The sequence below is a fragment of the Pteronotus mesoamericanus genome, unplaced genomic scaffold, assembly GCF_021234165.1.
Source record: "Pteronotus mesoamericanus isolate MK-2021 breed Mesoamerican mustached bat unplaced genomic scaffold, CSHL_Meso_final contig_27, whole genome shotgun sequence".
Classification (NCBI taxonomy): Eukaryota; Metazoa; Chordata; class Mammalia; order Chiroptera; family Mormoopidae; genus Pteronotus; species Pteronotus mesoamericanus.
In genome coordinates this window covers 24,922,655-24,938,212 of record NW_026555115.1, presented here as the reverse complement: position 1 = coordinate 24,938,212, position 15,558 = coordinate 24,922,655, and the positions used below count along the sequence as shown (strand labels likewise).

Genomic DNA, 15,558 nt, shown 5'->3' with positions numbered 1-15,558 from the left:
TGCGTGTGGGTGTAGGAGAGGCGGCGAGGAAGGCCACAGTCCCTCCAAAGCCAGCACTCCTGCCAGAGGGCCCGCCCATGGAGAGGAGCCAGCATCGTCTGAAGCCTAAAAGCTCCATAGAAAAGCAGGCCCCTCAGGGCCCCTAGGCTCCCCCAGCCACAGTCACTCCGCCTTCCCGCCCCCTGAGACCGAGCCTCTCCCTCAGCCCTGCCCTCAAGCGCTGGGTGGCCACCGAGCTCCTTCCCACACGCGCAGCAGCAGCACCCGTTAGAAAACTCAAGATTCAGGTCGAATCTAGCGCAGTCTTCTACAGAGGGAAACATCTTTGGTCAGCTTGATGCTCGCAGGACGCTGGCACCCCGGGGCCTGGGACAGAAGCTGCTGCCGCTGGCCCACAAAGACAGAAGCTGCTTCTGGAGTCAAAATGGAAAATCTCATCGGCGCGGTCACCTGGGCTGGAGCGCAGGCTTCCAACTGCCTGCCTGGCACACAAAGAAGCCATTTCCATTTCTCTGGAGGCCGGGCTGCCTGGCATCTCTGGCTGGCAGCTGCTAACTGAGCGGGGGCCCTCCATTGAGGAAGTAGGTCATCATCTCGCCTTTGCCCTTGACTTTGACCACACCCCGGCACTCCAGCTGGTAGGTGTTGGCAGCCAAGACCTGGTACATGTCTGTTGTGACCTGAGGAGGCAAAGGAGGAGAGAGGACAGGCCATCAGTGACCTGAGCCATGAACTACCACTGGGCAGAGCTGCCTGGCTGCCTTTGACACAGCAGGGTGGGTGGCATCTTCCCGGCCGGCGCTCTCAGGGATGGACAACTGCTTGTCCATGAATGTGCCTCTCAGTGACGAGGACGACAGCACCTGCTCCATGCCATGGAGTATGGCGAGCACCTCGCGTGTGCTGTTTCCATGTTACTCAAAAGGTGGCCATCGCCCACCGTAAGAGAAGTGCAGGGACTGCGAACCAGTGTGGCACTTCCCTAGCAATCTGATCACGCCTGCGACCAGTGTATTTATCAAGGTCGCACTCAGATCAGAAACACTTTTTGAAAGTGGTTTTTCACCACAGAGAGCTTGAGAAACACTGCTTATCTCATCCAAACTCTGAGTACTATTTCCACAGGCTCAAAAATCTAAGTCACTTGCCTGAGGTTATACAGCTAACAAGTGGCAGAGCTGGATTCAGTTCCATGCTGTGTTGCCCGTCTGCCTGTCCTTCAGCTTTTGGAACAAAGAGGTAACTCACACATGGCTTCAGTGATCACACTATACTTGTGCAGGGTGACAGAGAAAAGCAGGGGTGACAGGGGCAGCAGTATGGGCGAGTGCCTTGCCAGGTGATTGAAGAGCCATTTCCGAGTAAGTATTGCCAGCCCTCCTCCAACACCTGCTGAGTGCCCTCTCCAGGCAGGGGAGGAAGGGGCCGGGAACTCTGGGTGGGCTGCTGGGAGGCTCTTAAATGTGTCCCATTAGCAATGAGGCCCATGGTTGCTGACAGCGTCCCTCGCACCTGTGGTAGGTGAGGTCAGGAGCTCTGCAAACACACATGCCTCCTCGTCTCCCCTCATGAACCCCACATCCCATCTTGCTGTCCTTTCTCCCTTTGGTACAAGGATGGAGGTGAGAGGCCATCCGGCCAGGCCCCTCAGCACCCACAAGACAGCCAAGCTCAGGGCCAGCCTCTTTGTTCAGAGACCCCACAGGAGAGGGAAGTTAGGGGATATTTGGGTGGTATATTGATATTGATATGGCAAAAGGCCATAAAAAAGCACTGATAGCATTTGGGAAACTGAGGCCAGGAAACCTAAGTGACCGGTCCACAGCTCACGGGGAATTGGGGTACAGGGAGAGTGCAGGACTAGAGCCCAGTCCAGGGCCTCTCTGTTGCCAGACTGGAGCAGAAAGAATCAAGGGGGCGGGGGGCGCGCTGAGAAAAAGAAAGAAAAGCAGCTGAAGAGTGGCAGGCCGGGGAGTTACAAGCACTAACTTACAGAGGGTGCAGAGAGGAGAAAGTCTTGGGTCTCTCACCAGGCCCTTTGGCTGCTGGGGCGGTGGAGGCACCGTCCCAAGGACTTGTGGCCTCATCTGGTTCTCCTGAGCCAGGCCCTGAGTGCTGTGGGCTCCATTTGGCAAGGCCTTGATCCCCGTGGTCATCTTTGTGTCCCTCTGCGTGCCTGGGCTGTGGCATTAGCACTGCTGGGGCAGGCAGCCGGCCTCCCGCTATACCCTCTCATTCCTTCTGTGGCCAGTATATGGCTCTGCCCAGGACTGGGGTCTGTCCAAGGTACTGAAAGCCTGAAACTAGTCATGTTCTCCAAGCTTCCAAGACATCAGTGCTAACTACCCAGTCACCCTGAAATTCAGCTGCAGAAATCCTGACTGGAAACTGTGGGGGGCCTGCCCCAAAGACCACTAAGCACAGACAGAGGCCCTGATGTGGAGGAGATGGGCAGTGGGTGCTCCCGCACTCACCTGGATGCGGTCAGGCACACCGGTGCTGTCCATGCGGCTGGCCACATTCACCGTGTTGCCCCAGATGTCGTACTGAGGCTTGCGGGCCCCAATCACCCCGGCCACAACAGGGCCGATATTGAGCCCTGCGGGAGACAAAAGTCAGCATGCTCATCGGGACTCGGACCAATGCTTGCACTCACTGGCATTCCCCCTCCGCATACAGTGTCACCCAATTGCCTTTCTTTAATTGTCCCTCTCTCATGGGCATTTAAGTTTCCACCATCAGTTTAGACTCAACATACCAGAACTTGCCCTATTCCTCCTCACTGCTCTGTCCCTTTCAGGGGCACCACATTCTCATTCTTCAAACCTGGCTCCTAACCCACCATCTCCTGCCTCTCCAAGTCATCCTACCCTGGGCCTCTGAGCAAGGGCAGGGATACCACAGTGCCACCGGCCCTCTGTCTTGCCCCAAGCACTTCTGCCCAGACTGACAGGGCAACACCGAGCAACCCCACCTCTGAGCCCTTGCTGTACCTGTTCTCCATCTGAGTGTCCTCCCTTCTCTCCAGGTGAAATCCTTCCCTGACACATCTGGTTCAACTGGCATTCTCTAGACATTTTCTGCCATGTCTCCAAGCCCCAGGGCACTCCCTCCTATTTCATTAACTGTTTATCTTATGCTGGGCTTTATTAAACCTCATTGTTGCTTAACTGACTCTTGTGTGTGAGAGGTAAGACCACAAACACAGCAGAAGCTCCCAAATAGGCTCATCAAGCCACTCATACTCAGAAATGTTGTCAATCCTCGAAACTCTTTCCACCACGACCTTCCTGTTTAGTCCTTTCAAACCACATGTAGCTTTTTACCTCCCGTGCTATTTCCAGGCTGGACAGTCTAACTCACTGGCCAAAAGCCAAGCTCCTCAGTGAAGACGTCCCGGAGTCTGGAGGAAGGGCTTTGCCACACAAGGCTTCTCGCTGCCTGCTCAGCTACTTATCTACCTGCTACTCAGTCTCCAGTCCTGGTCTGAAGAAGGAGTTGGAGGCAGCTTACAAAAACACAAATCAATGTAGGTGGAAAAGATGGGGTGCAAGGAAATTAAGAATGGTGATTTCACAAAGCCAAGAGTAAAGGTAACATAGAACTGTAGGGTACACATGAGGTGAGGCAGACCCCCAGCTGGCTCTGCTCTGGACTTTCTAGCAGCCAGCACAGAATGAGACCCTGGCCGAGCCCAAAGGGCACTGGGCCCCCAGAACAACACAGCAGCTCGTTCAAGACAGCCCAATTCCCAGCACTCAGCCAATACGAAGGGTCTCCCAAGGCCACCAATGATCGCAATATTGATGGTTAGTAATCCAATATTTTGGTTTAATGTGCTAATTTTGAAAATTGAAGTACCAGTATTCTTGTGGGTAAATTGCTGTTCCTTTTTGAAAAATTTTGAAATCTGAAGCATTTATGGCTTGAGACAAGCATGCATAGGGAGTTAATAATGCATTAAAATTTTGAATAGAAGAAAGGTCTGCTCTTTCAGAAAGCATTCTTTACCTCTACCATCCTCAAGAGGAGGAGGGCAGCAGAAGAGATGAGGTTGAGGACTGGGTAAAAAAGGTGAAGGGATTAAGAAGTACAAATTGGTAGTTACAGCATAAAAAATATCAACAATATTGTAATATCTATGTATGTATGATGCCAGGTGGGTACTGAAAATATTGAGAGGGACATTTTGTAAAGTATATGATTATCTAACCACTATACTGTGCTGAAACCAATACAAACCAGTATTTTGTATATTGGTTTTTCAGTTTGTATACTGAAACCAATACAAAATAATATTTAAAGTAAACTGTAATTGAAAAAAATAAATAGAGAAGGAGGGCAGCTACACTAAACAAAGCAAAATTTCTACTGCAAGCCTGGACATCCTTGATAAAAGATAGATGCTAAGAACAAAATGAACCACAGAAACACCTTGAACTTTATGGAGCAACACATGCAGAGTCATCATCCTGAAATCATTCTATGGCCACAGTGGGGTGGAACAAACATGTGACTATGTCATTGGGCGTGGGTTTTCACTGTGCTAGTCTTTCAATTCTTCTGTAGAGCTGCAACTTATCAGAATACAAGGTTGGGGTAATAAAATAACAAAATTAAATACAAAAAGGGGAAAAATTATGTAGGGTTTGGGTTCAAAGATTTTCTTAACAGTTGAATGTGAAACAGACTCAGGGCCCCTGCCCCTCTCCCATCTGCAGCAGCCCTCACCCTGGGACACCTCCCTCAGCATCTGCAAGCCCCCTCAGCGCCATCCAACGAGGGCTGGGCATTTGACAAGAGAGTCCAGAAAGATATATGGACTTGACTGACCTCTATATCCTCCCTGTTTCTTTCCTCCATTTGTGTAGTTTAGAAAACCTTTCACAGCACCTAGAAGGTTGTGCTCACACACACAGAAACCACTTGGAACGGAGCAATAAACTGCTGAGTCATTTTGTTTTTTAAGATTACTCTCTTTTAAAACATTGAAACATAATCATATCGTTGTCAATTTTATATGATTATTTTCATGTTCAGTTTTTAAAAATATCTCGCTATATTCACTTTATTTTGCTAATAATTTTGTAGAATTATGTTCACCATTTTTATAAATTTGCAAATGGAATGACTTGTGTCAATGTTCATTCATTTTGTATCTAAAATGGATAAGTAGTTCCCCCTGAATGGTGTGGCTCAGTTGGTTGGGCATCATCCCGCAAAGGGAAAGGTTCCAGGCTTGGTCCCCGTTCAGGGCACACGTGAGAGGCAACTGATTGAGGTTTCTCTCTCACATCGATGTTTCTCTCCCTCTCTTTCTCCCTCCCTTCTCCTCTTTCTAAAAATAAAAAATAAAGACATAATAAATTTAAAATGGATAAGTGTTTCATTTCACTGCTTTTCATTTCTACTGAATGAATTTGAAACTCTTTTAAATACTGCTGCTCAGTCGGTACTCCTTGAGATAAACAAGACTGCCATGGCTATGAGGCAGCCCCCAGAAGGCCCTGTGCCCTGGGGGGCACAGCATCCCCTCAAAGCATTTCAAGCAGGCACAGCCTGGGTCCAACCAGGCCTTCCCGATGAGTGGGTGAGGTGGGCGCTCAGAGAAAGGGACCTGCACACCAACATGCAGAGGAGGCACCTCTAGGCTCCGGGGTGGGGGGTATGCTTTGAGTGATGGGTGCCCACCCCACCCCCTTGGGCAGGGATGCACTATGATGTTGGCCTCTGCTCGGTCCCGGGTCGCTAATGCAGAATGGGGTTGGGGGAACCCCTACAAGCTGCCAGCCCTCCCAAGTGGGCTCACCAATCTTCATCTGGAAGTTGTTGAAGGAGTGCTCGTTGATGTACTTCATTTGGTCCATCAGCTTCATGGCAAAGTCGGCCAGAGCTTTGATGTGGGTCTTGCCCACCTTATCGTAGGTGGAATCATTAAGGCCCGAAGCAGCCATGTAGGTGCTGCCGATTGTCTTGATCTTTTCCAACTGCTTAAACCGATCCTCGCTGATGATCTGAAGAAGGTCATATCTGGGTCACCCCCAAGTCTGGGGCACAGAGAAGTGCAAGAGTGTGGCCCCTTGTGTCTCCCCAGTTTGCACAGTGGGCCCGTCTTTATCAATTCAGCGCAAAGCCCCAGTGCTCCCTGAAAGAGCCAGGCCTCCCTCAGCACACACTGCTGCAGAAGGGCTGTGGGCTACCGCCCCCCCCCGCCACACCAAGAGCCCCCGGGGTCAGCTCACTCATCCCTTCTGGGTTTCTTGCTCCCAGCAGGGGCTGGTGGCCCTCTACCCCTTCACTGGCTCACGTCCCCGTCCCTCCCAGGATATCTCATCTTTGTCCAGCGGGACACCCTTCCTCTATCTCCGGGACCTGCTGGAAGCCTGCCCAGACCCGTTGCAGCTGACTCCAGGAGTCCAGGGACTGTTTCCAGCACTGCTGGGTCTCAGCTCCATCCTCCCTCTCTTTCCTGAGCTCCCTGCCCCAGGCCCTGGGTTCCCCCTGGAAATGTCCCTCACACTCACTATGCACTGGGCTTCCAGGGTCAAGCCTGCCCTGCTGGGCACAGTATCATCTCAGTGCCCGGCACGTACTAGCTGCTCAACAAGGGTTTGATACACAGATAAAGAAATGGGCTTGTTTCTGCCTCCGATGATCGTGGCTTTGCATATTTGTCCTGCCTCTTCCCTCAGCCTGGGGCCCTGTCCAGCCTGAGACGGCCCAAGAGGAATGGTGGATGATGGCAGCGGTTGGCCAATCAGCATGGCAGAATCTCAATGGGCAGCTCAGGTGCACAGGCTGCAAATTCAAACAGGGTGGACTGAAGCCCCAGCCCTGCCACTTACTGGCAGTGACCTTAGGCAAGACACGGCACGTCCATGGGCCTCAGTTTCCTCATCTATATCATGAGAATAGGGGAGGAAACATATGCAAAGTGCCTATGACAGTGCCTGGGATACCATGAGCAGGGCTCCTGACATCACCGTTCATATCTGGTAATGGTGACGGGGGCATGAGGTCTCTTTGCATCCCTCTCACTGCAGGGGCCCAAGGGCCCCCTCAGCCCACTCCGCACCTCATCGAAGTCAGCGATGATCTCGTTGAGCAGCCGAAGGCACTCGACGCCCTCGTTGTTGGCCTCCAGCTCCACGTAGAACTCAGAGAAGTTGGCGATGGAGGCGAACATGACAGCCACACACTCACACGACTGGTAATAGAGCTCGTCATTGCGCCGCTCGCGGGCAAGGAAGTGGGCGGCCACGTCCTTGGGCAGGATGTTGTGCAGCAGCCGCCGGTTGTAGGCCTGCAGCTCCTCCATCTCCTCCTTCTCCTCCGTGGCCTGGGACAGAGGACCCGGTAGGGGAGGGGACAAAAGACACACTCTTAGGAAAAAGAGTGTGATCTGCCCAAGTGCCAGTGTGTGCCTAAGATTTCAACACATCCCCAGCTTTCTACCCTCTCTTTGCTGCCTCTAGGTCCATTTTTTTTTTCTATAAAGAGCATCTATTGCTTTGATCATCAGAAAAGAGGGAGAGATTCGTAGGTAACTGCCCCCGCCTGCCTCTTGGAAAATAACACATATGAGGGGGTCGATTCTGAAGCAGTGAACCCCTGAGTGGGAACAGGTCCCAGAGAAGAGGCTGAAACATCCTGTCTGCCCCAGACTGGAATGAGGCAGTAGGTCAGAGGGATGGTCCAAAACCATGCTCAGAACAGCCCTTCAGCTATGCAAGTGCTCCCCAGCTCTCCAGTTTTCTCTTTGCAGCAGGAAATGCAATCAGAAAAGCAGTTTGCTAAGGATCACTTTAACAGAATGACCCCAGGGCTAGTCTCCCTGGGTCCCACAAGAGCAGACTTGTCCCAGGGCCTGATGCAGCCAAACAGGGCCAGGAGGTTCAGGTGCCCCAAGATGCCATGAAGGGCAGGGCAAGGACACACCTTTGACTTTGGTTTTCCCCCATTTTGGGTCCTGGATCTGGGCAGTTGGGGCTTGTCGTGGCCACACAGATGGGCGTCACACCCTAGGAAGAAGCTCCTGGACCCTCAGGTGCCAGGTGGGTCTGGTGGGCATGTGCTATCCTTCTGCCCCAGCCTTCCAGCCCAGGTGACCTTTGTTCCTGTGAAGTGGGACACTTTCATCATGCCCCTTCCCATAAATCAGAGCCACCTGCTCTTAGTTCTGGCACAGGTGTTCCAGGGGAGAAGGCTGGAGTGGGAGACCCTGTTCCCCCCGCAGGCTGTCCAGGGAGAAGCCCCAGCTGGTCTGCCTGCCTCTGAAAATGCTCCAGTCTGGCCATTGTCTTGCTCTTCCTGCCTGCTGAGACCACAGGCCTGGGGACTCAGGAACACTCCAGCCCGGCATGTGGCAGAAATATGACACATGCCCTTCCCAGAGAGCATCTGCCCCAAGTGTCAGGCATAGTAGCAGTGTAGGCTACGGGGCAGGGACATCGGGAACAGGACTACTGACGGGAACAGAGGCAACCCCCAAGGCCCTAGCCAGGCGCTTCCACCACACCCGGGGAATTCAGCCCCAAGACATGCTGGGCAGCTGCGAACACAGCCAGATGCTTTTAGGGCTGGACTCTGGCCAGGCAACATGTCTCAGGGGTCCACAGCCTCTTCCTGGTCCTAATAAAGTCAGTGCTCTGGGAGGGGGGCAAGAGTGGGCTCTCCCCTGAGAACTGAGACCAGTGCTTCTGCCACGAGGGGGTCTTGTGGATAAGGGTATTCCTCATACAGCGGCTTCAGGAAAGCTAAGGGCCCCACGCCTCCCACTTCCCTGTCAGCTCCCACCCCCCGCCATGACCATAGATAGATCCAACAGCAAAGTGGACGGCTGAGTGAGCCTGGGGAGGGCCAACAGACTGTCCCCCGCCCGCCCCAAAGACCTGCATTAAGGTATTTTGCTAATTGGTATTTATTTGATGTTGTCCCCACTCCCCAAATCCCCAGAGCAGGATGGGAAATGGAGGGACATGGAAGCATCACGTGCCTGTAGGAGAGCTTCAGGGAAGAGAGGCTGACACACCTGGCGGGTAGAGACACGCTCACCCACACACACACACATGTGCATGCGCCTTCTTAACTATTCTCCAAATGGGAGGGGGTCCACCCACTTCTTTTCCAACCTCCCCTTCCTTCCTTCTCTTGTACCTGAGGAAGCAAAGTGATCCGAGGAAAGGAGCCACATGAGGCCTGCCCAGCACGTAAGAAGCAGGGTGGTGAAGAGGGGAGAGGGCTTGGGGGACAGAGAGCGGGACTCGGGGTGGGGGGGAGTTGGTTCCACTGAGCAAATGTGTAGATATATGAAAGACGACGGGAGCTTGGTTTCTCACTGCCGGAGACGACGTTTGTAAGCATGGAACGGGGAAAGCTAGGAAGCAGACTGAGGTTCTGTCTTGGAAATGGAGGTACGGGAATAAACTCATGGTTTTAAGTATCAGCAGAGAGAGTTATTGGAGTAGTATCCATGTGTCTATCCATATATTTATTTATAAGTTCCTATACATGCATATAATTCCTAGCTTTGTCCATAAAGAGGACCTAAAACAGTGAGTACAGCGAGCACCCTGATCTTGGTTTCTAAATACTGTTCTCCAGTAAAATAAATAAATAAACAAACAAACAAACAAATAAATAAATTGGGCTCTTTGAAGAAATCACTGATTCCTTGGCTAGAGCAGGGAAAGTACATGATGAGCCCCAGGACATGGTCTTGTGCCAGAAAGTAAGCAGATGCTCAGAGAAGGATGAAGACATGTCAGAATACAGGAGCCAACTTGCAGAAACTCACAAGGCCAGGACAATTCAAAAACCCGGGCATTAAAATAATGAGGGGAGCAGATTAAAACCCCCTGAATTTGATAGGAACTTATGACTCATTGCTGATATAGATAAATGAATGACTAAGTAAACAAGTGGGTAGAAGGAGGCTCTTCCGTACAGCAGAATGCTGATGAACAAATACGGAAGGGATGATAGACACTTGTCACCACTACAGGCAGGCAGGCGTCAGCAATGGCTGCTGAGACTGCTGGGTGGAGGCTTGCTGAGCATCAGAATATTGGTGTAATGTTAGATTATCTTTCCACAAAACGCTAACTGAATGCAGAAGGGAAGATCAAGAGCTGACAGTGGAGAAATCTGGCAGACACCGACTGAGCTGGTGATGAAGGTTAACGTCACGAGGGACGGAACTGGTCAACCTAGTGGAATCCTCAGGGTGACGTGCTGACAAGAAACCACATCATTTCCATGGTTTTCCTCCAAGAAGGTGTGACCTGAATCTGGACATGGGAAATGTCAATGAACTTAGGCTGAGGGTCACATAAGAGGATCTCTTTAGGACTGGCCAGGACTGAGAGACAAGGAAAGACTGAAAAGACACAACAAATAATGCGAAGAATACAACTGGCCCTGACTGGCATGGCTCAGAAGATTGGGTGTCATCTGGAAAGGCCAGGGGTCACCGGTTTGATTCCTGGTAAGGGAACATGCTTGGGTTGTGGGCCAGGTCCTTGGTTGGGGGTGTGGGAGAGGCAAAGGATTGATGTTTCTCTCGCATGTTTCTCTCCCTCTCTTTCTTCCTCCCTTCCCCTTTCTCTAAAAATAAATAAAACCTTTTTTTTAATGCCTCGATTCACCAAACTTTCTATCTTAAAAATCGAGTTCTTAATTTTTTTTTTTTAAGAGTATAACCAGATAGAATCATAGGTTAGAACTGGGACCATTGGCAAAACTCAAACAGGCTCTGTGGGTAGGACGGTGCCGCCCTCGTGCAGATTTCCCGACTGGGAGGTTGAGTAGGGGTGATGCAGGGAGTGTCCTTGTTTTTCAAAGGTATACACTGGAAAATTTAGTGGTGATCCGGCATCATGTCAGAAAGGAGAGGACAGGGCGATTGAGCGAATGCAAAAAACAGGTTGGGGAATCTGGTGCAGCGACTGCTGGCGTTGTTTATACTGTTCTTGTAACTTTTCTGTAGGTTTTAAATTATCTTTAGAACTTCCTCCCCAAAAAGGAAGATAAAAATGGTGGGGGGGAGCACAGGAATAAAGAGGGAGGAAGTGATGGAGAAAAGATAAGTGGAATCAACCTGAGTTTGTGGCCACACGTGGAGCGGAACACTAACAACACCAGTGTCTCTGGGGCTGAAGACACGCTGAGGAGCGACAGAGAACAACCTGGCCTCCAAACCTCCCCAAACCCTCAGCACTACTGGGGGCTGGGCTCCGGCCAGGGTTGCTGCAGGGAATGGGAATGGGGCATATGTGTGGGGTCTCAGACACAAGGGCCTGAAGGCCTACCTCCCCTTCCCTCAGCAGGGGAGAGGCCCCACAACTCAGGCTGTTTCAAGCCGGCTGATAGAGGAGGGGCTTTAGCTCTCCAGAAGAGACAGGCACCTACTTTGCAGTTCACCCAAGTCTTCACTTTCAAGCTCCAGAAGCAGCACCTGGCTGGGGACTGAGAGGAAGCTGCTGTTGCCTGGGCACTGGGGGACCCAGGAGAGGGGCTGTGGGGGAGCTCCAGACTGCTCTGCTCAGCGTGGGCGGACAGCCTCAGCATGACCCTGTGCACTCAGGCGCTGGACAGAGGCACGGGCTGGATTGGAGTGAAGGGACAGAGAGAGGTTGAGTGGCACCCTTCGCTTGTTCGCCCTCTCTAGAGGACTTTGCAACATCAGTCCCAGGTCCCATAAAGCTCCTAGGAGAGTTTTCTCAAAGGAGAGTGGCATGTGAGAGAGGGAGGAGGCTGGGAGGCAGCTGGGAAGAGACAGTGCAGCCTCACACTGGACCTGCCTGAGGTCGCTCCTCACCAGGACTTCTGCAGGGCATTTTCACAGAAAACATGTTCCCTGGACCTCAGGGTGTCCCCACTGGAGACCTCAGGGGAAACCTCAGCCAGACCTCATGCAAATCACCCAACAGCAGGGCAACTAGATGCCCTCACCTTCACTTGGCATCCAATGAAATTCCAAGGCCTCCTGTCTAGCCTGAAGACTTGAATCTCAGCATTAATAAGAAATTGAAGATAGAGAAAGCCTAAGCTAGTTGCGGACGAGCTGGAGAAGTAGTCTAGACACAGGGGTCAGGCCAGGGAAGGCGAAGAGCTGGGGCTAAACTATGTCCTCCAGGAAGCTGGGCTGGAGTAACAGGTCTGAGGCCGCCTGCATAGACCAGGCTTTTTCACAGTGAGTGCCCTTGGGCGCCCTCTTCTGGACCTTCTGCGGTGGTCTACCAGGTAGCGAGGGCCACAGGCATCCTCTCCTCCAGATGGGTCTCCCCGGGTGCAGGGCTCGAAGCCTGGAGGGCAGGGCCCTGCCTGGATTTCAGCCCCACTTGGGCACTGAGCACAGGTCAGCACTGCGGCCCCAGTACCCCAGGGCCTGTGCCCCTTCACGAGGCACCTGGCACCAGGGCCGAGGCACAGCCCCTCGGCTGGGCTTCCTGTCAGTGGTTTGTGATGCCCTTTTCCACCCATCCTGACCTGGAGAAATCTTCAGGCCCATTTCCAGTCATGTCAAGCCCTCTGCAGAAGCCCCTGGTGCCAGCTCCTGCACCTGGCTGGGCTCCGGAACGAGCCCTCTGAGACGCTGGGACGGCGGCCCCCGCTCCCCTCCTGACCCCTTGCTGCTCCCACACAAACTGGGCCTGCCCACACCTCCCCTCTGTTCCTGACTCTGCACACAGTGTTTGTGACTTAAGAGCATATCTCCTGGGCCCATCAAAGTCCAGCACCGCCGAGGGTGGGTCCATCTGGAATAAGCTCCGAGGAGAGAAGACCTGCTGGGGCTTGGCGCACTGGTCTGTTGAGACAAGGCCTGAGAGGGACACCTGGTCATTAAGGCCCAGCCTAGCCCAGTGATGGGCTCACTCATGCACAAAGTGCCATGAGGCCGGAATGACCCGCCCACCCCTGTCCCAGGGCCACCCACCTGCAGTTTCCAGAGGAAGTCGAGGCGGGCGGTGGACTCCACCTGCTGGGCATGCAGGTACAAGGCCAGCACGAAGACTGAGATGATGATGGGCGTCACCACCTTCAGCGCCACCTTGGTCGCGTGTTCGGGGCTGCAGTGGGAAGTAGATGCCCTGGCACCTCTGAGGTTCCGAGGCCCCCTCAGGCCTTTCGTCTTCCTCCCACTGAATCACCTCCCTTTGCTGACCCTCCTGTGCAAACTGCCTGAGGTGCACCTCGTCCTGGAAACCTTCTTGACCAGAAGCCCCATCTCAGCCCCTGCCCAGCCAGTAGCTCAGCAGCGTGGCTCCTCTCCTGATGCCTTCCTCCCCCTTCACTGCGGAGTGTCCCTCTGGTCACCTCAGAGGGTGAAAAAGGCCGTTGTAAAGGGCCCTGCATTCCAGGCCTTTCTCAATGGACAAGGCAGGGACCATGGGTGCAGCAACAAGGCAGCAAGGCAGGCGACACTGACCATCTCTGGGTGACTTTGGGCAAGTCTCTTAACCTCCCTGAACCTCAGTTTCCTAAGCTATTAAGTGGAATAACAATGCCCACATTTAAAATTTGTGGTAAAAGTTAAAGATACCATATACAAAAATCCCTTCTGCCTGACAAACAGTAGGAACTCCAAAAGTGGCGGGTATTATTATCTAATTATATTTCTGTTAACATTTTAAATAAATACTTGTAATAAAAGCAGCTATTCCAAACCCTGCTCCCTGTCCCAGCGAAGAGCCCAGAACTTGAATGCAGCTCCATGCAGGGCCTAACCCACACCCTGAAGGCCTCCCCCTGCTCCTCTCCTCTGGGGGGAGGGGTGCTGGTTCCTTTCTCCTGGGCCTGCAGTGGGGCACATACTCCTGGGGAAGAGCTTGAGCCTAAATGCTGTAAGACAAGGCCCGTGGAATGAGCTGTGGGTCCTGAAGACACTGGCCACCTAGGCCATAGATCATCTTGGGGTGGCGGGGATCATGAAAAAAGAAGGCCATCCACGCAGTGAGGCCCCCTTGGTACCTGGCAGGGAAGGGCCTCCTCGTCCCCTCCAGCCTCCCCCTTCACTGCCCCCCTTGCCACAAAGCCCCCTCCCACCTGGGCACCACTGCCCTGCCGCCTTCTCTGCTCGCCCTGGCTGCTCTGCTCCAAGAGCAGGGAGAGGCCGTATCAGAGAACTCAGAGAAACAGCATCAACTCACCACTGGGAGGTCCCGTTGTTGCTGAAGTCTCTGTGAACAAGAGTGGGGAACGCTGTTCGCGGCTGCTCTCCTGCGTCAGCAGCTGCAATGCCTCCTCTCCCTCCCACCCTGCCTTGTCCTCCACCCTGTTCTAACATAGCAGTGTGTCCCATGCTGCTACTCCTGCTGCTATTGCTCCTGCACCCCCACCCTGACCCTCAGTACCCACCCCGATCCAAGGGAACTCTCAGGATGGGAGGCTTACGGAAAACCCCGTGCCCCCTGGCATCTGGGCATCATGACCACAAACTGCCCAGGCCTTACCGGGACACGGGGGCCCCGAGTGTACTCGCTTCTCCTACCCCAGTCCTTTGTCGCCATCCAGAGGAGGAGGAATACTCACGCCTGCACTGTCCAAGTACATAGCCCTGGCCATATGTGGCTACTGAGCTTTAAAGTAGTACTGAGTGCAAGTTGATGGCTACTGCATGTGTTGCCTTGTTAATACAGCCACTAGAAAATTCTGAACTACAAATATGGTTTGCATTATTTCTCTCTTGGACAGTGCTGCCCTCAAGCCAAGTCAGGGTCTCCCAACCCAGAGATGACCTCCATCCTCTGCTGCTGCTTCAGCAGGAGAGAGGAGGAGAGGGGGAGGGGCGGGTAAGAAAGAAGAGGCCGTGTCCCCGCTCCCACCCGGACCGGTGTGTGGAAAGGCCCGACCGCCTGGCTCTCCTGGTCCCCTCAGGACCGCAGCCTGCATAACTCCAAGGGTGACAGTGTCTCCCTGTCATCTGCCCACAGCCCCACACAGTCGCCAAGAAGTTCTTACTTGAATCTGACTTAGATCCTTCATTACACCTTCATTTTCTCAGCTGACACCCCCTTTACAAGAAAGTGACTGTTACCTGCACTGCCTACACAGTGCCTAAGGCATGGCAGGCCCACAGCAAATATTTTGGAATGAATGGATCCCTTCCTCTGACTCAGGGAAAGCACAGTTTGCCATATTTTCCCAGGGGACGCAGACCTGTCGCTTACATTTTTTGTACTTCCTGATGTGCATGGTGGGTGGGGGGAGGGCGACAGGAAGAAGAGCGCACTGCATATCAGGCACTTTACATACAGCGGACTGCTGTGGGTGTTAGTCTTCCTATTTTACTGGGGAAAATAATGAGGTTCAGAAAAAAGAGCCAAATATGTATCTGAGGCTGAGGCCGAAACTCAGCCTGACCCAAAGCGGGAGGCCTTGCCCCTCATGAATCTGACCTCTGTCGCTCTATGGCCAGGCTGACGGCCAGCGCGATAGCCTTGGGCACAGCTCCAGGCCTGCCACCTGCGGACTGCGGGACCAGACCGCTCGCTGTCACAGGCAGGAGCCTCTGAGCGGTGCGCAAACCGCCCGGCCCCCTGTGGCAGCCCTACCTAC

The 15,558-nt window shown here is 53.1% G+C and overlaps 1 protein-coding gene across 1 annotated transcript in view; it reads right to left on the bottom strand.

Annotated features, from left to right (window-relative positions):
* Positions 1-259: 259 nt before the first annotated feature.
* Positions 260-15,558, bottom strand: part of ADCY5 (adenylate cyclase 5) — a 143,020-nt gene continuing 127,721 nt past the window's right edge. Inside the window, exons 16-21 of the mRNA XM_054575204.1 lie at positions 14,151-14,180; positions 12,938-13,070; positions 7,076-7,339; positions 5,810-6,014; positions 2,475-2,599; positions 260-680 (exon numbers count right to left, since the gene is read on the bottom strand). Of these exons, the coding sequence (XP_054431179.1) occupies positions 552-680; positions 2,475-2,599; positions 5,810-6,014; positions 7,076-7,339; positions 12,938-13,070; positions 14,151-14,180 (886 nt within the window). The 3' untranslated portion in view covers positions 260-551. The remainder of the gene's footprint in view (positions 681-2,474; positions 2,600-5,809; positions 6,015-7,075; positions 7,340-12,937; positions 13,071-14,150; positions 14,181-15,558) is intronic.